This window comes from Triturus cristatus, chromosome 1_2, assembly GCF_964204655.1.
Source record: "Triturus cristatus chromosome 1_2, aTriCri1.1, whole genome shotgun sequence".
NCBI lineage: Eukaryota > Metazoa > Chordata > Amphibia > Caudata > Salamandridae > Triturus > Triturus cristatus.
The window spans coordinates 585,614,451-585,641,880 of record NC_140580.1 but is presented as its reverse complement, the minus strand read 5'-3'; the positions used below and the strand labels follow the sequence as shown (position 1 = coordinate 585,641,880).

General features: G+C 44.3%; 1 protein-coding gene across 4 annotated transcripts in view; it reads right to left on the bottom strand.

The window, feature by feature from the left end:
* The window catches only part of PDCD11 (programmed cell death 11), a 618,996-nt gene that overhangs the window by 487,350 nt on the left and 104,216 nt on the right, over positions 1-27,430 (bottom strand). For all 4 annotated transcript variants that reach the window (XM_085606675.1, XM_085606679.1, XM_085606671.1 and 1 more), the window contains exon 10: positions 356-474. In XM_085606675.1, coding sequence (XP_085462801.1) covers positions 356-474 — 119 coding nt within the window. The remainder of the gene's footprint in view (positions 1-355; positions 475-27,430) is intronic.

Below are 27,430 nucleotides of genomic sequence, written 5' to 3'. Positions count from 1 at the left end.
AATAATAGCTACTTAACATTGGGTTTCAACAGCAAAACAACTTCAAAATCCAGCTGCAGACCTCACACTACATTGTTTCACAGGGCGATGTTGCTCGCCAATGACGCCTGCTTTCTCTAGTGAAATCTTCTCTATTACGATTACCAAAGAAATAGAGGCTAATTCTAGGTCGGTACATCACTGCTGTAGTAACACAAAATTCACAAAATTGAGGTAAACTGAGGATGCTTGAAACACATTCAAAAAATATAATGACACCCAAGAAAAAGAACCTCAACACAGGCATTAGGACTTTCACATATATTTAAACCTCACCAAACACCAACCCAACAAAGACAACAGGAAAGACACTTACTGTACTAGTGACATCAAGGCCATCTCATCCATTGGGCTGTAATCCACAATTCTGCCAGTGCGTTTGCAGCCTTTTTGAAATGTAGCCAGGTATTTTGACTTATTTGGCATATTGTACAACTGAGGAACAAAGGTTTTTGAAAAAGAAAAAAAAAACACTTACAAATCATTAACGTACACTTTAATCACTTTCCAATCCACACCAGTAAAAACCTTTCACAAAACTCAAGACGTATACAATATGTGATGTAATATGTCCTGTGTATGTGTTTTTTGATGGTAAGAGACTTTTACATTTACTACTGTGAACTGGAGATTTAAGTTGTACAAAGGTTACATTTTATTCAATAAAACCAAGTCCAGACTCGTCTTTCAGAGTCATGGGTGTAATCTGCGCAGCTGATGTCAGTCTCTCACAGAATGTAAAGTTTAATTTTTAAGCGTGTGGGACAAGGATATTTTACTTACTAATTACTTTAGAATTATTCCGCCAAAGGTTCTGTCCAATTATCAGCTTCTGGAAATTTTATACGTGTACCACATGGAGACATGTGAGAAAATTGCACATTCTTCCGGCCTATTTGTGGACAGCTCTTTTAAGTGTGATTCATGGAAAACTGCCAAAGTTTTAACATGGCCCGCTGTCAATTATACCTCTAGTTTGCACATAGCGGACAATATAGGCTTTAGTAACAAGAAACAGCTAATGGATTTGATGTTTGGAAGTTATAGGCAAGCACATTTTCACTACTCCAGGTTTTCAGCTCTCTTCTTTTTACAATATCTGGGAATTAATGATTGAACTAAATGTACTCAATATGCCAACAGCATAGGCTTATGTCAAGGTTCAATTAAACAGGTTGTGAAAGAAAACTTCAACAAACTCGGCAACAGCTCTTTAACCAGCATCATTCTAACATTCAGTGAGCACTTTCTTGGATAGGGAATAATATGCTCTAGAAAAAAGCAGGATGAATGATCTAGTAGTTTAAATATACAAATCAGGTATGGCATTTGGGAATGGAGGGGTAGAGGGCTATGTAGGGACAATATAAATGTAGCATTACTAACTGAATACAAATAAAGGCTACACACACTCAAAGTTTCTCTTGGTGGTATTTGAATAACTTGCAGATTGGACAAGAGGCTTTTGTTTAGGACACAATCAGTCAAAATATTAAAAAAAAAAAAAATGCTTCCTTTTAACAGGTAGTCTAGTCTCAATTGTATAGAAGTATAAGACGGTTAATAAATTCCCTTTCACTGGTGAGTCACAATAGTCTTTGTAGGAAAGTGCCCCTTTTTGTCTTGGTCAGCCCCACTTTTTGCCACTGGTACTGATGTTTTATGATCGATATGCACTGGGTCTCTGCTAACCAAGGTATAATTGTCTAATTTTAACACAATGGGCAACCCTGTAAGTCCATAGTAAGTGGCACCCCTGGTACCTAGGGCATGGGTACCAAAGAGGGTCCCTATGGGCTGCAGCACTTAAGCCACTCTAAGGAACCCCCATAAAAAATGCAGGCAGCCTGCCGTGGTGCAAACCATGAGTGAAAATACGACATGGCACACTCACTGTGTGCCATGTCAAAGTCATTGCATGTCTATGTAAGTCACCCCTACAGCAGGCCTTGTAATATAAGGCACCCTGCATTAGAATTACATGTGAAGGCATATTTGCACGAGTAGGTAGGCCGCGTATTGTCTATTCCAAGTGAACAAAGAAGCCATCTTAAGTATATGCACTGAGCGCTGGTCATTACGAAGTCCCCAGCTACAGGATGGCTTTACTGAAATCTATGGTGTTTGATATCAAACACCCTCTCTTAATAAATCCGTACTGTTGCCAGTGCAAGATTTATTATGACATGCAGCCAGAGGGCACCTTAGAGGTGTCCCCTGAAAAGACCTACCAGTGTCTAGTGCGCTGGCTGACTGTTATTGACCAGCCTGCCACCACAGACACGTTTCTGACCCCCTGCAGGTGAAAGTCCATGTTCTCTGAGGTCAGAAACAAGGTCTGCTCCGGGAGGAAGGTGGCCCCCTGAAAACACGACCTCAGATTTGTCTGACTAAAGAAAGAAGGACAAAGAGGAGCCGAAGAAGTGAGAACTGTGGACTATCTGCGGACCTTTGGTGCCAAACCCTTTCTACCTGTTTGTACATGACAATCGCGGCAAACCTGACTTGTCTTGCAGCTGTACATCCTCCAAAAGCCTTGAAGGGCTGCAAGCTCTTCACCGGCCAGCCAGCATCTCACTTGAATTGGAGGAGGCACTTCCCTGCAACCTGCAGGTACCAACCGCAACGTCCCCTTCACCGTTCTGTTGACCACCGGGTCCACCGACGTAGCAGCCAACCTGGAGGTGGTCACTGTGTTCCAGAGGGTCAGATCTGACTTCCCACCAAGTTTGGAGAGTCCAGAACCTCCAGGAGCCGCCTTGCACCAATACCCAGGGTTCCGGACCCATTGCAGCAACCAACACTTGGTTGAAGTCAAATCCAGACTCTGACACCGCAAAGACCAACTAGCCAATGAGGGATGTCAGTATCGTAGAGGTCAGCACCAAGAGTGGCCCAGATGTCCTGTTTTGTCCCCTTCTACAGGTCTGACCAAGAACCATGGGAACCTATGATGCACGGGAACTGCCGACCAAGACCCTCTGCACCTAAGCTCCTCGGCCTGGGTCCACGAACACTGACTGTGCCCTCTTGCTCCCAAGACCCTCACAAACTGAGCCCTCCGTTGGGAGCTCCAGGACTTGTCCCCAAGTCTCCCTCCGCAGCCTGTTCCTAGGTGGCCCCCCCTCTGTGCCTACAGTGTAGCGAGTGAGGCTACCAACGCGTCTAGCACCTCCACATCCGGCCTCTACAGGGCAGGTAAACCCAAAATAATGGTGGTGTTATATTCCATATAGGTATCTTATATAGGCGTAGGTAAACATCACAACCTTTCACCTATATTATTCCCTACATTACATACATAACGGTTCTTAGGCACTGACCTTTTACCTAGATACAACACTGCATTCAGAACACGGGTTTTTCCCTGGTTCGATACTCATACATTATGCATGAGGCTTCTTGGAAGCACAGCAGGACGAACATCTCCTGTATAATATCTATGTATAAAGTTCAGGCCTGACGTCATCCTTTAGGCCGACACAGTAACTAAGCAAGGTAGGCCCTCTGGGGAGACCTGTGGGTATATATACATCATGTCTTGCTTAGAAAGACAGAGGAGACCGTGACTTCCCGGCTGACACACTGACCAGAGACGCTGAAGTTCCTGCATGCAAACGCTCCAAATAGCAGTGGTCTAACATCCCTTGCGGGGTGTCCATCTCAAGACCAGCTAGGATAGGGAAGAATATGCTCTAGAAAAAGAAGCAGGATGAATGATCTAGTAGTTTAAACATACAAATCAGGTATGACAAGCCCCCCTCCCCCAAAGACTTTTTATTGATTTTACTTATAACAAGTCCAGTTTACATCAAGATACTGTGGTACTGCTGTAAGGGTGGCTGAATCGGCCCAGGTGCCCTGAAAAGCAATATATGCATATATAGATGAAAGGAGAAATACAATTCTATGCAAACAACCATCTCTTCACCCATGTTCGAAAGGTGAAGGTATATGACTCTAGTTGGGCAACAAAACCACAAAGCATAATAAAAAGAGACAACCACAGAAACCACCAATGGAGTTCGTTCTCCCGGTATGAACCCCCCTCCCCCCTCCCCACTGTCAAGAAAGATATGAGCTCTCTCTCCTAACTGACAGTTCACTGCACACAAAGAGCAGCAGCGCAAGGTGTCATGTCTAGCCATCAGTAGTCTGATCAGATGGAGTGAGCACAACCCTTAATCTAGTCAAGTAGTCATTCCACTGTTCCCTAAGACTACACCCCCCCATCTGGGGCCCTGGCAGCCGCTTGCACCGAAAGCTCTGCAGGTGCCCAAAATACCACATCCATCTGCAACATAGTGACCAGTGGGGCAGTCACCGCCTTCTATGACATGGTGGTGTGGCATTTTGCTGATACACGTACTAGGTCCTGAAATCTCCATTACTGTTTAGTACGTCTCCGCGCTAACCCAGAGTGGAGGAGGCAATGCACTGGGTATACCTGCAAAATAGAGGCGGTGGTGTCTGATATACAGGAGGTCACTTTTTGCCTCAAGTCCACTATTACTAGCGAGAGCCACACAACATGAGGACAGTCTGCATCAGCCTGTTGGCATCTGGGGCACACCGTCCTTGTGCCTGGGTAAATGTTCACTATATTATCTGGGGAAAGCCATGTATGGTGTAAATGATTAAACTGTATGAACTGTAATCGAGCATTCTGCGTTATCATTCTGATGGACCCTAGGCACCTACACCAGGCATCGTCCTGTAGCTCCATAGACAGCTTCTTCTCCCACACGTCTTAAGGGTAGGGAATTCAACACCTGTATTATTGCTTCTCAAGGCTCCATAAATGTTGGAAATCCCGTTAAGGTAATCATCAATTCCAATGGACCATTTACCCGAGCTAGATCTCTACTGAGGTTCTATTGTTTCCCTGCCACCCCTCCTAAAGCAGAATATAGAAGATACTGACCTGGAACCAAGGTGCCCCGTTCCATCAGACCTGCGAAGATGCGGAGACTGGCCTCCACTACCACATACCCCCACGTCTCATAACGAAATTATTACTTACCTGTAAGAATTGTTTTGCAGCCTAGACTCTTCTAGATTCACAAAATTGTGCATATTCCAACATCTAGTGGTTGGAGTCGGAAAGTGCTTTGTTTTCTTTTGCTTTGGGAGGTTGCGAAACCTGATCCCTCTGGTGAGGCTATAACCCCCATCGTGTATGTGCAGGCTCTCAGATAATTTTTTCCCCTTCTGCAATTGCAATTCTGTCTGCTTGTTGAATAAGTATAATAGTATCATATTGATTGCTTATAGGGCTGAGAGTGCAGCGACACTAGTCGATTTGTAAAATGTGACATATATATATATTGATATGTACATACCTCTATATACATGTATATGCATACATAGGTATACCTATATACTATCTTTAAATATATATATAATATATATATATATATATATATATATATATATATATATATATATATATATATATATATATATATATATATATATATATATATATGTAGCTAGGTGTGTCCTCTTCCCAGAGGGGGCATCAGTTGATATAATAGGCGATATGCAGCCTAGTTGCTGCATTTTTTGTTTTTTAAATATATTACGTATGTAATGTTTAAAAGAGATGTATAGGCTTAGCTATTTTTTAGCCCTTTGAAGTACTTATGTACTATGCTTATGTAGGGACTATGTTTTGAATTCTCCTTTTATTTACTTTGTTATTTATTTATTTTCTTTTTCCTCCTTCACCGGGGAGGAGGGAGGGTTTTATGTGAATCTAGAAGAGTCTAGGCTGCAAAACAATTCTTACAGGCAAGTAATAATTTCGTTTTGCAGCATAGACGTCTTCTAGATTCACAAAATTGTGCATCAATTGCATAGGGGTATTTTGTAAGTGTGGAGGAGGGAGTGAAGTGTAGTTGATTCCCCTAGGATACTAAAAAAACACAAATGGTTTTGAGTACCACCTGTTGTTTTGTGAGAGAACAGGAGTTCTTATGTTGTGTGTACCTAGCAGGTATCCATATGGCTTTCCTTTGAGGAAAGCACCCATATATGTACTCCCTTGTGTATATATCTGCCGTTGTTTTTAAAATAGTTTAGCTGTGACCAGGCACAAACCGACTGGATGTTGTATTGAAAATACTTAAATTTTATCGGCCCATTCATCCTTGTGTAGGTTAACACCTGACTTACTCACTTTATTCTGCGAGTGCTATTTTTATTATATTATTTTATTTTTTTTATCTGTTTTTTTACCAACCACTAGCTCTTGTTTGTTTGTTTATGTTTGACGCAATGGGCTGGTTTTTAATGCCTTATGTAGATATGGCTTAATGGTATTTTGGGGTGCCTGGCTGATTTACGCGAGTACGTATTTTTTGTTTGATGCTCACCTTGGTAGCAACAGACAACTGTATGGGTATCCTGTTGACCTGTTGAAATTTTTTATTAACCTTTCTTGGTTATGGTCTTGTAGAACATGGACGTTATTACATGCTTATGCGTCCTGTTTATGTCCTCAGGAGACAATGGAGGGTAGAGGAAAGAAAAGGCCTTACCCTATTATATGCCTTGTGCCATAAACGCACCATAAGCTATACCAGCTATATATCCAATATATATATATTTTGCTGTAGAAGCACACATATGCGTGTGCCTATATTCTCTTCCTGAAGAATACTCCACCCATGTTGTATATCCCAAAGCTTGACTTGTAGAGGCAAGATGTTGTCATGGACGTCGTTTGGCCCCTGGTTTTAATGAAGGTTACGGCCCTTGAAGTGCATAGTGCACAGTGGGCCTTCTGGCTAACTACCTGCGAATGGTCTCCTAATTTGTATAAGTCTAATTAATGCCTGCTGTTATTGGTATCGACCTCCCTTGTGATTACGCGGAAAGGAGAGATAGAGTAACATTTGAGTGTGCTATGTGCAGACCTTGTGCAGTTTTTATCATATAGTCAGGAAGCCTGAAGAACTGCGCCCTGTTTTGTGTTTTTTTTTTTTTGCCCTTATGAATGGTTAATGGTAGTACTAACGTAAACACAACCTGGTAAGGTGTGTGTTGCCTTTATATATTGTGATGAGTAGGAGGCCCTACCCGCGTGCCAGATGTGAGGAATGTGTTCTTACATTATCCCTGTTAACCTGCCTTGCTATATGGTAGGCATATGCAATGTTAGAGGTATTGATTAGTTTGTCTTTTGTGTTAATGTGTGTAGGTGCAGCATGTGGTGGTAGGGTGTTACCCCCCACCGTATTTGGCGAATTTTATGGTCGCGGCCAACCTCAGTTTCCAGCCATATGGGATACCTCTGAAAGTCGCGTTCAACTCCTCTAGAAGAGTTGCCGGCTCCCTTACGGTGTCCATAAAAGGTCGCGGTCAACCCCAGTTGCCGGCCTTAGTTTTGGAAGTCGCGGTTAACTCCCCTTGAAGAGTTGCTGGCTCGCTTATGGTGCCAAGATCAGTCTCCGTGGAAGGAGAAGACTTCCACCATTTGGGCACGCCACACCCATAGTGTGTGTGTGAGGAGTGTGGTTGTGAGCGCGCCACATCCATAGTGTGTGTATGATGAGTGTGGTTGTGGTAAGCCCACCCATATCATGGTGATCAGCCCATTTAGTGAAGCTGACTCACCTTTGTCATTGAAGTAAACATGATGTTGTGCTGCAAGTACATATTGCATTGGTGAATGAAATGCTGTGTAGCGTGCATAGATATGTACTTGTATTTTGGGGTTTGAGTCTTGGTGATTGAGACTTAATTGCCCCTTAGAAGTAACAGTGCATTTAAAGTATGTATAGTGTCATATTTGCAGCACTGTCTGTATCAGAAAATTATGTATGCTGTATATTTTACACAGGCGCCATGCGTTGAGTGTTACTGGTAAGTGGCGTGTACTTGCATGCATGCCTACACATATACATATATACCCCTACACGCCCAAGTATATATATATGCACATATATATATATATATATATATATACACATACATACACACATATATGAAAACCGTCCACACTCCTACACCTTTATGTACCTATGTATCTATATATATATTTTTTACCTTTGGAGTGTTTTCCTTCTGGATATATATACATATATATCCCTATACATTGGAATACCTAGATGTATATATATGCGACAATATGCATAGAATGTATATATATATATATATATATATATATATACATACATACATACACATCCCCTCTTTGATGTGCGTTATGTGGGGATGTATTCAAATGTTTGAGATGTTTTAAGGGCTGACTGTATATATTTTGGGTGCATACAAATGCAAACCCTGAATCTTTTGGTTTTACTCTGCCCTTTATGGGTGTAATTTTACAAAGTGGAAGGTGCATGGTTCTATGTATTTGTCTACATGTAGGCCCAGCCCCTGTATTTCTGCGTGCAAGATTAAATTATATTTGTTCTTGATTAACATAGCCTTGCCACGTTAGAGTTTGTAGAGGCTCTGTAGGTAATGGTGTGAAACTGCGCACATTTGTACCTTGTGGTACCAGGCAACTCTGTGATTTTGCCTGTTGCAATGCTGTGCAGCAAGATTGTAAAATCTTTGGAAGTGGCTGTATTCACTGGTAAATGTTTGCATATTACCTGTGTTATTGAGCTATTTATTGCCCTATGTTTTGTAACTGTGTGTGCTATATGTTATATTGCACAAGTTGTTTTATGGAGGTGCGATAAACCGCATCTGTATTTCCCATAGAGTATCCTGATGATATGTGTTATTTTGGTATAATAGGCTTAATGTACAAGGTCCCCTACTATTGCAACTTCTTTGAATGTAGTGGCTCAGCAGGTAACACTGCACTTGTGCGCATATTAGTACTTAGTGCTATTTTGCAAGCGCCTGCCTGTTTGTGCATGAATGAGGCTTTCATTTATTGTATGCCCTATGCTTTACCATGAATTATTTGTTCCTCGTCGCTGTGTTAAGTTATCAGCGGCTTTCTGGTAGTGCAATCTTTGAGGCTTATGTACAGCATAGCTGTGAAGCCTGCGTGAAATGCTTTGTCTTGTACTGCTTGCGCGAAAAAGCTTTGCAGTGAATTATTATAGCCAGGTGCTTTAGTAACTGCTAAATGTTGCCATATGGTTGCTATATGTGATATAGCATGATTTGGGGATTTTCAGAGAAAAATCCTCTTACAATAAATGTTGGCCTTTGTGAAGGGGAGGATGAAAAAACGTAATGAAGTGCTTTAATTTATGTACGCCTTTATTGAGAAACTAAAACCCCCTTCGAGGCCCTGTTTAGCAAGCCCGTTCAGGAATGCGCTTCCCGGAGATAAGGCCCTGATTTTTGATGCCTCAGAGGTCGACATGAAGGCCTCGTGTTCGGCGGGAACAGGTGAGTTTTATGGCCTTTACAGTGGAATGCTAGAAGCCTCCTTGATGCTGTGTATCAGGGAGGGGGGACAGGGCCCGTGTTGAGAATTGTGCTACGTGCAAACCAAAAGGTTTGGCTTTGCCGCTAGTTAAAACTGGGTCTCTGGTGCTTTTTAGGTCTCGCCTGAGCCAGCGCTTTAGCGCTGCTCTCGCGAGAGCTTTTGTAAATGGGGGATCTGGGAATGCAAACGAGTGCTTTCAGGCCTCCAAATACAGTGCATGTGCGCCGGGCGCGCGCACCATTTGGCAGCCTGAGCACCATTTGCTTTCACTTTCGCTTTGATGTTTGATCGCGATCACTTTCACTTTCGCGGCCGCTTGTTCTATTTGACACTCTCTGTACCTTTCAAAGTTGATGGCATTAGCTTTGGCAGGCATCTAAAGCTTTCTTAATACCAGATCAAAAAGGAAACTTTGCAATAGAAATGTAAGCCTATGCATTCAGATTGTGCTTGATGATGGGGTGGAATGTTATTCTTGAGGGTGTAATAAAGTACGTTTTCAACAATAATCTACCTTTCCATTTTTATATTGCAGTGAATATTTCCCAGTAATATTTTTTCATTTTCTTCGCCATATTATTGAGGCTGCCTAGTACTCGAGTAACTTTAAATTCACAAGTTTAAAGCAAGGTTCGCTGCACGCTGCATCATATCCCACCAGAGTCCCGTAGAGTGCTCTCCCGCCCCTAGAAAGCCCCATGCCACAGAGAGAACAGTCTCTATTCACAGTAGAGAGAGTACTCTTTCTGCAGTCCCCCCTTGCTTTAAACATATCTAATGTTTTATTTAGTGCTGAGCCCTGCCGTGCATTGATTTTCCTTCCAGAGAGGTAGAACCGTTAACTCTGCATTCTTCCAGGCGACTGTAAATCTCAGAGACAGCTTGTTCTCCAGGCACCGCTTTATTGCACTATTAGTTCAGGGCCCTGAAGCTCTGCGATGTTAAAAGAAGGAGAGGGAAACAAGCATTTGCAATGCAATAGGTCTCGCAGTTACACGAGTAAAAGCTATTGGCATTGTAAATGACAATGCCAATAGGCATTGTTATTTGCAATGTCAATAGCTCAAACTCGCGTAAATGCGAGACCTAATGCATTGCAAATGCTTGTTATAAATGTTTGTTATGCCCACTAGCTAGATAGTAGGGAATTAAGCACCCTGCTTTGCTGGCAATCGTTTAAAGAGTTTTACATTTTCTCTTTAAGTAAAACTACGCCCTTTACCTTATAAGTGTAGCGCACGATTGAGCTAAGTTCTAGCTGTGTCTGAAAATGAAGTAAAGACTGGGAAATAATCCCTTCCCATGAAGCCTTTTGATTATTTGTGCGTTTGAAATGCAGTGCCAAAACCCTGCATGCGTACCAACACGGTGCTGTAAATACAGGCAGGTTCGACCGACTAGTATATATTCCGAATTATTATTATTTTTTTTTTTTTAAATAAATGCGGTTTACATTTTTAAAGTCCTGCGCTTGTGTGTGGAGCATTTCATCAGTCATGATGCCATCACACATTCAAGAGGAAATTCTTACCTCGTTTGTGGATGAAGCATTCGCTCTGCGCAGAGCATCCCCTTAACAGTCTGGGGACCGTTTTGTAAAAGGCAACAAAAAATGTACTTGCCCTGCGGCATGAGGAATAATGTGAGCAGCGCCAAACAAGCTGCTTTGCTCAAGATTAACCCCTCATGCAACTCTGTTATTACCACCGATCTCCTTGGAGTGTCTGGTGGGCCTCCTCTGTTGCATGCGTCTGCTGCTATCTTTTCACCGAAGTCTTCGGGGCACCTCCGATCTCCATGGCGGAAAAAATAATCTGAGAGCCTGCACACACACGATGGGGGTTGTAGCCTCACCAGAGGGATCAGGTTTCACAACCTCCCAAAGCATAAAAAATAAAATAAAAAAACAAAGCACTTTACGACTCCAACCACTAGATGGCGGAATATGCACAATTTTGTGAATCTAGAAGACGTCTGCCCTCAAACTGGGGGTCGCCCAGAGTGGCAGGCTAGGCGCATATGGTGCCTCCTTCTTATCATGGTTTATGTACTTCCTCCAATACCATGTCACCACCTTCAATAAAGCGTTTGGAACAGTGAGGTCGGAGGAGGAGTCCAAGAACCACTCCAATAATGGAGCATCCCCAAGGTCAAAGCCCAACAGATCTCTTTCAGGATTAGAAGTGTCATGAAGCCATTGGATCAGCCACTGGAGTTGAGCCCCGGCATAATAAATCTCGTAAATGGGAGCTCCCAACCCACATCCTCCAGTGTAGCATATAAAGTGTCCATCTTTACTCTATGCCTCTTGTTAGCCCAGATCAGTGATGCAAGTAAACACTGCAAGTCTATGAAGAATGACTTCAATATCATCAGGAGAGCAGCAAAAAATAACAAGCATTGGCATAGCCAATAGGTCTCGCCTTTGGGACTTTATAAGTGTTTAGTTATGCAGCACAATATTAATGGTGCAACAACATCAACTGTTGCATAGCTAAACACTTATAAGGTCCCAAAGGCGAGACCTATTGGCTAGGCACAACCAGTCGCTGGCAGATAATTTGAGGAAAGAAAAGGGTCAAATTGCGATTTATTTTGGTGCAGGGCTTGGCTGTGGATGCAGCACATTTTGGCACAACCTTTTTGATTTTTACCCAGAGAGAGATTTGAGTTGTAGTAATTCTGTCTATTTCTTGAATTTGCATTTGCAGCCTGTATGCCCATTTCAAGTCTCTCTATTTTTCCCAAAAGCAAAGTTTCTGGCAGTGCACATTTCACACAACTTAGATATTCGTCAGGAAGTGGTTTATGTACACCATCCTTTAGTCTTACAGACGTTTATGAGGTATTTCTAGGCTGAAGCGCATAACTGCCTACAGCAATCAGGGCTTCTTAATATGCTGATAATGGATGTTACCTACCCCATAGATCTTTTCTTTACCATGTGGTGCAGCAGAAGCGGTGGGGGGCATATAATATCCCACACCAACCTTCACAATACCACAGGAAGCGTAAATACTATAATGACGGGCCCATAAGTCATTATCCTTTCTGTTAGCATTAGCAATATCAAAGGTCCTCCAATGGATCTTTGGTAGAGCTAAAAGGGACTAAGTAGAGAAATCAGAGAACTATTCCTTCATGAGGACCTGTAATGAAGAAACAGCTGTTCATAGATTACAAAACAAATTCATCAATATTATGGCAAATGATATCCTAAAGTCATGACTCAGGAAATAATGACAAAACGATTCCAAGTACTTTTTTGGTATTATTTAAGAAAATACGAATGGTCATACACAAATACAAATCATAAGAAAAACACTTTGTTCATAATATCACAGGTTGAACATCACAGTTATCATAAGCAGAGTAATTCAGAGATCATCAAACTCAGGTGAGAAATGAAAGAGGAAAGAAGGGAGTAACAAGGAACATCAGGGTAATCACAGTTCAGTTACCTCTCGGTAATTTAGAGAAAACTAATGTACAGTGTGCGATTAGTTAAGAATACCATCCCCACAGCCGTAGGAGAATAGTGTGGGTGGCATTGATCCAGCAAAAGGCTAGGATAAACTTTTCACACATCAACGTATCACTCACAATGGGCCCATATACACATTCATATTTCCTGACCTTTTTGCTGGGGGTCAAGTTTTATTTTCTTTGATCTGAATTAGTCTATGCCTAACTAATCTTCACAGATCAGCACTCTTCCTTTGGTCAATGGACCATTAGTCGAGTAGTTGATGGTGATTAACAAAATTCATTAATTTATCTTATAACCTTTCAGTAAAATAATCACAGACTCCAGGTAAGATTCAATAGATTTATCTAATAATTCAATCAAAATGAACGCTCATTTGTACAGATTCACAGTGCAAACTCCAACTTTCATGGGAGAGAAAAATTAATTTACACAAATGCATTCAACAATCCCAACGCATTTAAGAAAGAAAGCACGTAATATTAAACACAGCCCATTAGACACGGAGAAAAACAAAAGCACACGCACGAGCGTGTGGTGAGCTTTCTAAAGACCATTACTAAAAGTCGAGCAAGCAGCGCATGCGCGCTGCTCTAGGCTCGACCTAAACAGGTAGACCGGGCCAAGTCAGGTTTGTTTGATCACTCATCATACTCCTTACCAGACTAATTTGCTTTGACTCTAGGGGATTTGAAACTTCATGTGGAGATAGTCTGTATAACAACCGAACAGAAGCAGCGCAGGGAGATAAAAAGGCCTCATGGTGTTCTGCATGGCTCCCTCTCTTGTAATCCCCCCTTGCTCCCCAGTCGGCTGCAGCATGGATCCCCAGCAACACGTGGTTAAAGTGCATGCTCAAAGACCCTTACCGTACCTGGATGAGTAAAAGGCAGCAGCCTCCTGAGAAAAGCCTATGCTTTCAACTAATATGTTCTAAGTGGATACACGGAGAGGTACATTCTCATCTCTCATTGTACCTCCAATTGTGTAGTGTGGTAGAACAGTGCGAAAGTAAATTATTATGTGTCTAATCAGGTGTTATTTTACAGCAAAATTGATTCGTTCTCCGACTGTTTATTTTGGACTCCTAATACGAAGAAAAAGATCTTGCAGATCCAAAGGGCCCTTACCCAGTATCAGATTATGAAAAATATAAAATAGTTTTAAACTCGTAAGGTTGAAATGTATTAATAGGGTTGAGTGTGCTTGCTTAATGTGTTAAACAGAACCTGTATAGTTTACATTGCACTGAACCAGCAGAGTTTAGACATGACTAGGTGCACATTTTAGAGTTCACCTATACTTGTATGGTGCAACATTTCCCAAATATTGTCACCCAGAACTTAGCAATGTTCGATCTTGGATGGTGCAAAAATATAATGAATTACATTTGCTGATATAGAAGGTTTAATATAATCTACATTCACTTTTGAGCATCTTAGATGCTGACATCACTTGATCTCTTCCCATGTATTTTCTGTAGGGTGCAGACCACCTGAGGGAAACTGTTGTATCTAAATAAGTAACAGCTGCTTTAGTAGTCCAAAAATATAAACTTTTTATGGGACTTCAGTATTACATTAACTTAATTGTGTTTGCATTTATTTGAATTATCAGAAAGGCTGTCAGATGCAGGGCGTGTCCATTCATTAGGCTTGGTTCTGAATTATACCATCAACTATAAAGAATTTTAAATTTCAAGTGTAGCTGATGAGAGCACCAGAAACTTTCTCCTCGCAGAGGGATCTCACATTATGCTGGAGGTTAAATTTGATAATTTCACTTGAAATGTTTATTATTAAAGGAAAAAAAGTTTCAGAATCACTCCATCATGGTTAAAATGGCAAGCTTTAAAATTGCTCTCTAAAAACAGTGTAAGTTATTAAGAACTCCAAATATGGACCCATCTCCTGCTCTCCATTCAAGGCTTGTGAGGGTGTGGCGAGCCTCCTGTTGCTGGAGTAGTTAAAGGAATAATATCTCTTTCCTGGCATGTTGCCAGTTGGGTTTTTGTGCCTGTAGTGACAGAGACAATGTGATTGCGCATACAAGAACGCATATTGATGCTGGATAAGGAGTTTTTCTCCTCTGATGAACCTTTTTCTGATTTGTCCAAGTATTGATGAGATGAACCAGAATTATGTATTTTAATGACCTAACATTTGTGGCCTGCAAAAGCAGAATAGTTTGTCTTGATCTTCAAGTTTCTAGCATAAGGAGGGTGAAGCTTTATTCTTGGAAAATTAGCTACCTGCTGAGCACTGGTGTGTTCATCTTCACGCTCATGTGATCACAAATTATGCATTCTGCTGCCAACTCAAAACTTGGAACAGACCGGTGTGATATCTGCTTCACTGGTAGTGAGATAGTAACCTTTGGAAACATCGAACCTCAGGTCTTTCCAGAATCTCAAGCCAATCCGAAGAAATTTCTTTCCATCTTTTGTGGAAGTTATGGTATGTGAAAATGCGGTGTTCATTTTGATTGCAAGATGTACATGGTGCACAAATATAGTCTCATCATGGCTGTCCTAATGTAACCTGTGCATCTCGGTCCTGCAAACCCTGAGCAGGATGGTTCAGCCGAGCAATTCTTTCATATAGTTTGACTGCAGTGCCAGGTCTAAAGCCGATCCAGGTTCCATTACTTAATGATTTGCAGTAGTTGTCATTGCAGCTCTCCCTCAGATCGCGCTGGAACAGTGAGCTTGTACCAACAGAATACCGCCTGTTCAGACTGGATGGCAGGAGACTGGAAATTTGAGGTCTCCATTTAGTGAGTAGCTTGCCCAAACACCAACGTCAATGTGCTTAGAACAGTCAACAGGCTACAGAGATTACCAGTTTCATACAAAATGCTAAGGTTATTTTTTGGCCTTATTTTTTCAGTGTGGCACTAGTGTTCTGTTTTTAATTATTGCTATGGTGTTTTGTGTATTGTTTTTGTGTTTTGTGTGTTAGCTGAGCGATGGGCAACTCTCCGCCAGCCTAATACATGATGCTTTTTTCAGTTGAAGGTCTGCATGGTCCCCATGTTGCAACTCGGGTCGTAGGTAGTAAGAAGTAGGTATTCATATAATTACATATATTATATGTACTCCTTCACACACGAGAATTTGGAGTAAACGTGCATGGAGAATATGAAGCAAAACAAATCAAATACGCTTGGTAAGTGTCACTCAAAACTAAAATGTCCCCTTGTTTCAGAGGTGATTGATGGAGTGGCTGCTGTACTATGTAACAGACAGGGACCATAACAGCATTCCCGCCTTTGTTGGTGGGAAGGCACCGAGCCCTCTATCGGGAGGGGAGGCTCGCCAAGGCATATCGTTGGCCCTTTGGCCCGTGAGAGAGAGCTGTGCATCTTGGGTGGCCCTTTGCGTGGTCACTCCCCTGCTGCCACCTGTGTGCTGGTCATATCTCGGTCCTCGTGGTTGAAAAAGGTGGAAGAAAGAGGAGAGGTCTTCTCTCAGCTGACATTCTTACCTTGCATCACACACCCAGCTCTGACTAGAGGGAAAATGGGCACCCTGGTCGCGCAGCATCCACACCTCTAAACGACCGAAGACATTGAAAGAAGAGCTCGAACATCCTAGATATTCACATGTTTTCCTTTTAAATGGGCATGGGAGCCGGGTCGGTGTTGTGTGCTGTGTGTGTGCTGCACGAAACTGCCAAAAGTGGGTCACTGGCTGACTAATACATTGACACCGTGAATTGTTGATATTGAGCATTTGAAAACGTTGGCAGCCTGCCACCGAAAAACTGAGGGCTTCTTTTCCAACAAGCCAGCGAGTGCTGCCATGGCTCCACCTCCCAGCAGGCTATTTATCTGCCAGGACCTTTGTGATTCAAGTGCACTTTACAGTAGTAGCAAATGTTACATAAGTGAGGCACAGGTCCCCGTGCAGGACAGAACGATGATGCAAGCTTTTAGTTGCAAGTGTGCAGCGATGCACCATCGCGCTTCTGTGAATGGAAGTTAAAAAAACACACTGCTTTGAAGCCAAGCCTTCGGGCTTGTGTGCATTGCAGAGCGCTCTGCGCAAGTTTCCTGTGCAGTTCTCAGATGCAGGGATTGGCAGAGAGCCCGGGGCTGCACGGAGCCTGCCAAAGGTTAGTATAGTTCTGTGCTGACAACACAAAACTGAAAGGGTTGTACTTTGTGCTTCTTTCTCCCAGTTTGTTTATACTCTGGAGGGATGGGGGAGGGGCCCGGGTTGCATTTTAAACAGTTTTAAATCGAATACTCGACGTTTAATAGAAGCGAGACAATCAAAGAGGCTAAAACAGGGGCTTAGCTGCACACAGGCGCCCCGCACAAGCCACTCCGAAATTACTCCGAAATTTCACTTGAGTTATCTGGTGTAACGCCCTGAACGTCCCAGGATCGTTTAACAGACACGATAATGAGGACGCAACCACTTGTGAAGGGTTAGTTATTTTAATGAAGGCAAAACAATACAACGAATAAACAAAAGTTATAGTCACTGGAATCCTCCAGGCTAAGTACGTTACCAGCCCACAGCACGGATGGTCCTACCCGTCCTCTGCATATACGCCGATCCCGGCGTATGCCAACAGAGGGCAGAAATGAAATGGCCCACAATGCCAATCGGTAGGCTGTGAGGGGCACGACGAGTGTTGGGGAGAATCGAGGAGTCAGGGAAACACCCAGCCGGGGTCTCTACCTGAAGGGAGCAGCCGCTCAACCTCTTCCTCAGACTGCACCGGGACGCGGAGTCACCTCCTGGTGATGCGTCACCGATACCCCAATCAAAAGCAAGAAGACTGAACCGAGAGCAGCCGCTCGATCGATCGATCGATCCTGTGGACTTCCGAGTCTGTAACGCGGCAAACACCTCCTGGTGTGCGTTACAGCTGGCAGTCCCTGTATCTCTGGTCGGGCTGGGAGTTACGACTCCAACCAGCAAAAGCGCCACTGCGCTTTGACTCAGCCGAGTCAAAAAGCGAAGCTCAATGGTTGACCGGTAGAGCTTCCGGGTCCTTCACAGGTGACGATGGGGCAAGACACGGCCCAGGGAGTAACGACTCGACCTACCTCCGTTCTTGCCTTACTGGAGCACCACTCCGGAACACTGCTCTTCACGAAGCAGGTACGTCGGTGTAAACACAATATCCGACAGCCTTGTACCTCCCGGTTCCTCCCTTTATAGGGCGTGTTTTCCTTGAGTTATGTAACAGCTCTCCTGTTTACATAAGGGCGTGTTTTCCCTTGAGTTATGTAACAGCTCTCCTGTTTACATAAGGGCGTGTTTTCCCTTGAGTTATGTAACAGCTCTCCTGTTTACATAAGGGCGTGTTTTCCTTGAGTTATGTAACAGCTCTCCTGTTTACATAACCTCTCAACCGCTAAGCATCCTGGGAGATGTAGTCCGTTTACGCTGGTTACCGTTTTCCTCCCCTCGCATGACAGGAATTCTTGACATCTGGCCAAAGTTCAACATGATGGGTGGGTTGGGAGGGGGGGTGGGGTGCTTGAAACGGCAACTTCTTTTCCAAACGTACTCAAAAGAAATTGGATTGTTTACATTGTGAGTGGCGAGCAGCGGGTGGATCGAACATGTCTGCCAAGGTGTTTTTCTTGTTTATTTTTTGTGGCTTGGTGACCTGGGAAATCGCGCAGTGTGGACGGTTCAGTTGCAAGCAAGAGTTCTTAATAAAGCTGACATTTCTCAATTATAAAGCATGCTTTCGAAAGGAAATGCAGCTGCGGGTATTTAGTGGGAAACCGACTTAAGACACAAGTAACGAAATGGCGCTGAGGGGGATTAAGGATGGGGTTTAAAGGAAAAGTTCTTACAATTAATCCAAGCAAGTCTATGGATGCTCGTTTAACTAGAATACTTCTGGAGTGGATGTGGCCTTTAAAGACATGTGGACTTTCACTTTGATGCTAAAGCTGGCCGACACCAGCAGTGACGCTGGGGCTTCGATTCTTTTTGTGCATAATCAATAGAAAGGAACACGACAAAAACCTTGCATTGGTGAAAACGGAAGCAAGTGTTCAAAAAGGAAAAAAATCTGTTAAATGTCCCAAACGGAACTTTGAATGTAGGAAACGTCTGTCCAACAAGCATTGGCCGCGCAGCCGTAAAAGTAACGCGGCTGTGAAAGCGAAAGTGATCGCAGGGACACGCTCTGTGGTGGGGGAGGGGCGGAGCGAGGCACACTGTAATGGTGCCGCGAGGAAAGCCAGATGGCGGCTGTGCACGTGCTCGGCACGCAGAACCGCAAGCTTGAGGCCAGCAAAAGCGTGTGGTCGGACTTTTAAAAGCCCACTTACTAAAGGTCTCGCCAGAGCAGCGCATGCGCTGGCTCAGGCGTGACCTAAAAAGGAGTCAGGAAGTATCAACATTTTGGCAATAGAATCTCTCCCCATGGGTGATAGGGGTAGCTTTGTCCAAAAGGACAGCAACTGCTGGATTGAGGGCAGGCCCTCCCCAGATTCCCTTACACAAGATTGTGCTCCAAGTGTTAGATTTGGACTCCTAAGTATTTGAAGGTGTCATATTTCCTTGGTAAGGGGGTGTTCCCTCTGGAGAGGCTTAAGTGTTGGGTATCCGTAACAAAGGAAATAAACATGATTTCCCCATACTGATCCGCAGCCCAGAGATGCGGCCAAAGGCATCCAAAGCAGACATGGCAGCTGGCAGAAGTGTTGGGTTTGCCTTCAGATAAATCAAAGTATCATCGGCATACATGGAGACTATATTAGGGTGATCTCCTACTGGATAACCCCATGTACGTGTCTTTCCTGTAGCATACAGGCTAGAGGCTCCATGGGCATGGCAAATAGAAAGGGGACAGTGGATAATCCTGCCAGGTGCCGTGCTCAACAGCAAGGCTGACCAATATGATGCAACCTGTGTGTACCCTTGCTCTGGAAATTTCATAAAAGATCCATACCCATTTGGGGTGATGGGTGGGGAGGGAAGGGAGCGGGGGAGGGGGGGGGGTTATTGGGTCCCAGCCCAAGCGTCAACAATACAGTTTGTAAATAAGTCCACCCTAAAGTGTCAAAAGCCTTCTCAATGTCTAGCGAGGCCACCCAACCTTGCGTACCAGTCTGGGGCACCCAATTCATAATACTGAATAACAGGCGAAGGTTTAGGAAAGTGTTCCTGCCAGATATAAATCCATTTTGATCCGAATGGATCTTGGTATGTACCATTGGAGTCAATCTGTTCACCAGGATTTCACTTCACACCTTGTAGTCAAGATTGAGTAACGAAAGTGGACGACAGAATGCCACCTCAAATGGCTCCCTTCAAGGTTTCAGGAGCACGGTTAGTAAGGCTTCCTGCATGCGGTCAGAGTCTGCCCTGGTCCTTGGCTTTTTCGTATACTCCTAGTAGTCGAGGGGCTAGCGAGGCTTGAAACTAGCATAGACTTCTATGGGAAATCCATTGGTGCCATGCTTTTTGCCCCTTGCTAACTGCATAATTGACCTCTTCAAGCGTCAGGAGGGCATCCAATTCCTGAATCAGCAGCGGGTTAAGAAGGGGCATCTCAAGGGGACACCGGTATGCGGAAATCACGTCTTTGTGTACACCCGGGGGCACTTGGTAGAGCACCCTGTAATAACCTTCGAATCTTTATTAATGTTCAATTGGGAATTCACTACGGACCCAGATGTCATGTGGTTTACACCAATGAGGCTAAAGGGACAGTCTGAGTTAAGCTGCCAGGCCAGTAATCCAATGGCTTTATCCCCCAGGTCATGTTGATGTTTAGTGTATTCTTTGAAATCAAAGGCAGATCAGCATTTGGAGGGCTCCCTATAGTCGGATCGAACACCCTTCAATTTCCAGGACCTCATTCCGTCTCTGCCAACCGCAGCTGGTCCTTTATGTCTAGCATCTCCATTTGGAGAACTCATGTCATGCCAAACTGTGTGGACATACACACCCGACATAACAAGTTGAAAGCATCCCAGTCAATCCCTTCATTCAACGCTGTGCCCTCATTCTCTGTAAAGTTTCTCTCAATCCGTTCGCATACATGAGTTTGAAATTGCGTATCCGCCAGTGCCTGTGGCTGAAGACACCAAGTGGCGATCACCAGGTGAGGTCTACCCCACGGAAAGGTCACCATCGAGGGGCAGTTGTCGTATAATGTTCTAGCTAAATACTCCACCCGTCTGTATTTGGGCACCAATGCCCCACTACCATATATCAGGTCAATTCTCAATGGAGTACATGTATGGGAGAGTAATATGAATACTTGCGATGGAGTGGGTACAATACGAGCAAATATCGGCTACCTACACATTGTAAGCCCATTGTTGTAGCTGTCTGGTGGTGGTGTGTGATTGCATCCTCAGAACCAGGGGAGTGGACATATCTAGTGTGAGGTCTGTGACATAGTTGAAGTCTCCACACCAGAACGATGGAGACAGTAGTGAGCTGAAGAGAGCTGGTGAGACAGAGCTGAAGATTAAGGGCTGGCCCTCATTTGAAACATATAATACCACCAATGTGAGGAGTTCACAAGCTAGTGTGCCTTCCGCAGGCCCCTGAGCACCTTAAGTCCTAAAGGGGAACGCTGAAATACGATTACATGCACCTTTATCCCGTATAAGTTTCTTTCTCTATAGGAAAGTATTACCGCATTAAAAAAGCATTTGTGCGACAATTTTACTTACTGTTAAAAATTGGTAACTTGAAAAGTACTTACCCAATTACAAATTTCTTGGTGCTGAAATATATATTTAGATATATTCCTGTTATTTTTCTAAATTAGTCTGGAGTTTCTTCTTGTGTGTGTGTCTCATTTATTGACTCTGCCTGTACAACAAATGCTTAACACTACCCTCTGATAAGCCTAACTGCTCGCCTACACTACCACAAAAGAGCATTTGGGTTTCTTAATTTAAACCATGTAAACCAATATGGGTCTTCTGGACTTTCTACATAGTGTACCTTGTTTTGGTATACTACATAAAAAGCCAACTTCCTACACCTTGTAATCTAGATGATCTTCAACGGCACCACTTTCCCAGCAAGGAAAGAAATGACACTGCCACAGTGCACAACTTTTGCTGGGTAAAATTTACAGCAGCAGAGGGTGCTATGGTCATTGTGAGAAGTTGGCCTGGTATATGCTATCCAGTAGTTATAGTGGGCACCTTGCACCAGTCCAAACGACCTTTATTGATGATTAGGTTAAAGACAATCTTTATTGAAAGCTATCCTAGAGGTAGCTATGGAGAGCAGCCTCCAGGCTAAGTCTCGAAGGAATGTAAAGCAGCTTGGTTTACCAGATTATAACCTCCTAAATGACCAAATGAAAGGAGAACCACACAAGGTATATATATTAAATATATGTATTTATTACTAAACACTCTCTACTAACCTCTTTATGAGATTAGATAACAAGGCACACAATATTAATACACTAGAACGACAGTAAATAGCACAATACACAGTGGGCCCCAAGGGGAGCCTAAACCATGTATTAAGAAAGTGGTATAACAACCCAGACTCGACTAGACAAAGTGCCTAGAGCATGTAGAATCGCTGGGACCCCAGGGAACCACCCAAGGCAGTGACTCAGGGGACCCACGGGGGACGCATGCAGTGTGAGAACACAGCTGCGAGCGCCGTACAATCCTATGGGAAAGTCATGGTTGGAATTTTAAAGTTTAAGGACACTTAGGAGAGGAGTTTAAGCAAACCCTTTCAAACTTAGAAGGTTCTAAGGCCAGCACCCATGTGAGCACCGGAGTACTCTTGTTACCTAACCCAGGGAAGCCAGGTGCAATAGTGTCAAATGGTGTCAGGAATCTTCATCGTTTTCAATGGCGTGATGCTGCAAAGTGCTGCTGCAGTGAAGAGGAAAAGTGTCCGGTGTGATCCAAGCCTGGATCGGAGCGGAGAAGAACCTGAAAGCAGAGGGGACAGAGTCTGGGTCACTTGCCAGTGACCAGGGGCTTGGTAGACTAATGTCCACCGATGTCGGGTGCTTCAGGTGCGAAGAGGTGAGGCTTGACTCTGCAGCCACGGGGACAAGGAGACGACGACCAAAGTCCGCAGGCGAGCTGACCCACAAAGGATGTCGAGTGCTGGGGGGGGTCAGTGTCCGGATTGGAGACCAACATGCCTTGGCAACTGCAACCCATGCGGTCAGAGAAAAGATGCTTCGGTGTGGACCAGCAAGGTCCTGTGGACTCCCCCAGCGCTGGAGAGTCACGGCACGTCTGGAGCAACCAGGAAAGCCCACTGAAAGTTAAAGTACCGTTCTCAGGGACCCACAGGTCGATGGACCAGGGATCGCGGAGGGACCTCGAGAGGAATCACAAAATACAAGCCCACGGAACACTCGTGGAGTGTAGGCCAGTAATCTTCGGTGGAATCACTGCTCGGGGTCTGGACTACAAGTAGCCCAAAGCACAGCCTCAGGGCTCGCCAAAAAGCATATGCTGCTGCAAATGAGCACGGTGTCCAGGGGTACTGGTTGCACGGTACCCACAAGGGCTGCGGGTCTCAGGTTTGCTGAGAGCACTGGTCAGCCTCGGGGGAGCTTAGGAGCTCACCTCCTGTGTTGCAAAATCTTCGGAGTCCTTCAGGAGCTGCGTAGATGCAAACCGGTCAGATGAGACTTTGGTGCCTGCCTTGCAGGAAAGTAACTCCTTTACTCCAAGGGAGATTCTTTGGTCATCCAACGTAGTGTAGATAGTTGAAGTACTTGGTTTCTGTAGCAGAGTTTCGTCCAGGCATATCTAAAGTCCTGTAGCCAGGGGTTCCTACTTTATACCCAAGGAAGGGGTGGGACAAACTCTGGGGACCCACCTATGGGAGGGTCAGGACAGAGGGGTGGATACACCCATGTCCTTTGTCCATTTTTGCGCCAGAGCAGGGGCTGATAGCCCCTGCAACCGGTTTGAGCTGGACTATACACAGGGACACCAAATGTGCCCCCATTGCAGACATCAAAGCACTCTTGGAGTGCACCCACCCAGCTCCAATACACTAAAGCCCGTCTGGAAGGTGGTCACACCTCCCTGCGACAAGAAACCCATTGTCCAGCCGTCCCCTGCGGAGTTTCGTCCAGTGGCAGGAGGGCAGACTCGTGTCTGTGGCTGGCAGCATCCATTTTGTGATGCCAGGGTTTGTAAAGCTGGTACCGGGTGTACCAGTGCTGTCATATTTCTCCCTCTAGTAGGGGGGGAATCATACCTCCAACACCAGTTACTGGATTCCAAGGTGTTTGACACCAAACACAACATGTTTCCATGCAGACGTTTTAAAGTTAGCATTTACCGCGAGGTTATAATGCACTTAAGAGTATATGGTAGGCTAAACCACAAACAACCCCGGAATAGAGGTTCCGAAGGCTGCAGAGGGGCTCTGCTCATGCAGTTGCACCCTCTCACATAAAACCCAGCACCCTGCCTTCAGGATTGATAAGGCCTGCCATAGGGGTGACTGATAGGTTTATATGTGCAGTGATATGTATAGATATAGTGAACGTATATCTAAGTAAGGGGTGCATGCACCACCTTACTCAGGCTGCAGTAGCAGACCTGTCGTGTCATTTTGAATGGTCTCCCAGGGGTGGCATAATACATGCTGCAGCCCCCGAGAGGCCTCTGGGGTACCTATGCCCTAGGTATACAGTATACCATATACTAGGGACTTATAAGGGTACCCCAGAATCCAATCTGAAGTGTACCTAAAGTATATGCAATCAATTTAGAGAGAAAGCAGCTAGGCTGGGGACCTGGATAGCAGGATCCCAGCCAGACTAAGTCGAAAACAGTGAAACATCAGCAAAAAGTGGGGGTAACTATAAGAAGCAGATCCTACTCTCCTACAGTCATAGTTTGCTAGACCTGAACAGCTAGATCAGCTATAACGCTCCGAGACAAAAAATATTTGTATTTATATTTACAGCGATAGCGCCTCACCTTTCAAGGGTAATGAATCAACACTTCTATTAAAATTATGGCCCAGGGCAGTGGTTTACTAGAGTTAATTTGTGACTAATAAGGGTTTAAACCTTGCAACAGGGTCTGTCAGCATTTGATAACTCAGTGCAGAGGTCTGTCCACCTGGATGTTTCAGTGGCCTTGAAACCCCTCCTCAAGAGACTCAAAAAATGCATGCGCCAGCAAAGACATCCCTCCATCTTATCTTATCAGGCTGGTCTGGGGCGGCAAGAGACCCAGGGTACGATAGAGAGGGATTTAAAGTTCCAAACCTTAAGTTATATGACCTAGTTGCACAATGTAGGTATGCACACTCCTGGTTTCATCCAGATGCCAGAATGCCATACCTCAGACCGGGGCAGATTTAGCTTTGCCTAGCTCCCTCAATGTTGTGCTGCCTCGGCGATTCCCGCGAGACCCACAAGACATTCAAACCGTGTCGACTACCTGCTGGGCTTGGAAAAAACTGATTAGAACCACTGGGGCCCACATGCTCTCCAGAGATCCCGATTACAAATAATTCATGGATACCCATCATGGAGGAGAAAATGGTGCAGCGCACTCTTTCCAAATACGATATTAGTAAAATTGGGGACCTAATCACAGGGGTGCACGCATTCTCTAGCACGGAAGAGGAGAGATTCAGTGAGGCCACCTTTATGGATGATTTTATCCTCAACCGGGTTCGCTCTGCACTCAGAGCGGTAATACCGGGGTACCCTCTGGAGCCTGAGCCTTTTGTCCCACTCACCACGGTAATTGGGAGCACAGGGGGTGAACATCTAATTTCCAAACTATACAGGGCGTGCGCTGCATTGGTTCACATTAACAATGCTAATATCCGAGAAGCCTGGGAGGCAGACCTGGGGCACCTCATACTGGAAGAGCAGTGGATTTTTTTGTTGCGCACAAACTAAGGAGGCCTCACTGAATAGTTGACATAAATTGATACATTTTAAATTCCTGCGGAGAATTTACATAACGCCTGCGAAAACACATACTATTGATCCTGATAGGCCCCACTGTTGTCTGAAATGTGGGGAGCCACATGCTGACTTTGCGCGCCTTACTTGGATCTGTGTTAAAATTCAGACCTATTGCACCAACTCCTGCAACTGCACTGCTGGGCTATGTTCTCGGTTCCCCAAAGGGGATCCGTAAGTTTGTGGCAATTGGGTTGTTGCTGGCGAGGAGAAAGATAACTATTAAATGGGGCCATAAATCCTCCCAAACGTTAAAAGGCTGGCTCAGCAGCTTAGTATACTGCAACACTAATAGCAACTTATATGCTAGCACCCAACCACGGGCATCACGCCCGAAAGATATCTGGGGGCCCCTCAAAGTTTATTTGCTGGCATTGAGTGCGCCATCTGATGTGCAACAGACACAGGAGATTGTTCCTACTGGAGTGGGTTAAACTGTTTCCGGTTGGGCTTCAGATAGTAAATCTGCATGACGGTATCAATAGTGTATAGACAAAAGCTGTGTTTGGCTCAGTTGGAAATAGAACTTTGTGATTGGACGGGGGGCGGGTGGAGGGCAAAAGGTTTGCAAAATGTAAGTTGTCTATGCTGAATTGCGTATTGTTGAAATGAAAACCACAGTGAGAAACCAAGTATTGTATGCATCTCACATGAAACTGGTAAATAAAGATTTTATTTTTTTTAAAAAGACATCCCTCCATGAGAGAGAGAGAGAAAAAAAAAAAAAAAGAGGATAACACCTCCCAAATAACACTAAGGCAAAGGCAAAAGGCCACCACAAGAGCAACCTAACCCCTGACCTTTCCAAAAAGAGGCTTTTATGGAGAAAGAGGAGAGGCAAGGTGGAGATCCACCCTGGGCCGACAAGCAAGGGAGACCAAGATATGCACAAGTGCAACCCAGAAGCTGATGCTGAATCCTAAGTCTCAGATGAACTTGATTATGACGATTCAGAGTTCCTTTATACGTATAACGAGGGAGTCACTATTAGCGACTGCATTTATCCTTAGAGCAAAGATCTGTAGAACCAAAGGATGAGGAAGCACTATTAGCTGAGACTTCTGCACATTTGAGAGCCATGTTGGGAGACATATTTTAGCCCAAATATTTGACACAACTCCTGCCCTTCAGACTGGGTGCCATCAAAGAGGATATTAAACCTGCATTCCAGTCTGTGAAAACCAATAGACTGGGAAATCCACAGCTGCTTATGTGCAGAGTGCCCGAGAACAGTTTTGTCTGTAAAGTGGGGTCAAAGGATTCAAAGAAGGGCCTAAACAGGTCATGGAAAGTCTGTCAAGATAAGTTTGTTAGACCGGACAGTTCTCCCTACTAAGATCCTTGACATGGCTGCCACAGCAAAAGAGAACAACAAGTTTGACAGAGATATACTAGCTTAGTATGCCCAAAGAACAATCTGCCTTCTAAGGAATGACAACTGCACCATTGCCTCCAAGAGACAATGCTCTTGCCTTATTTGTATCCATCCCAAACAGAGTGAAGTGGCTTCTATGGAGTCAAGCATAGTAGCAGACAGTTATCTCTTTAGGGAAATATTTGCCAAAG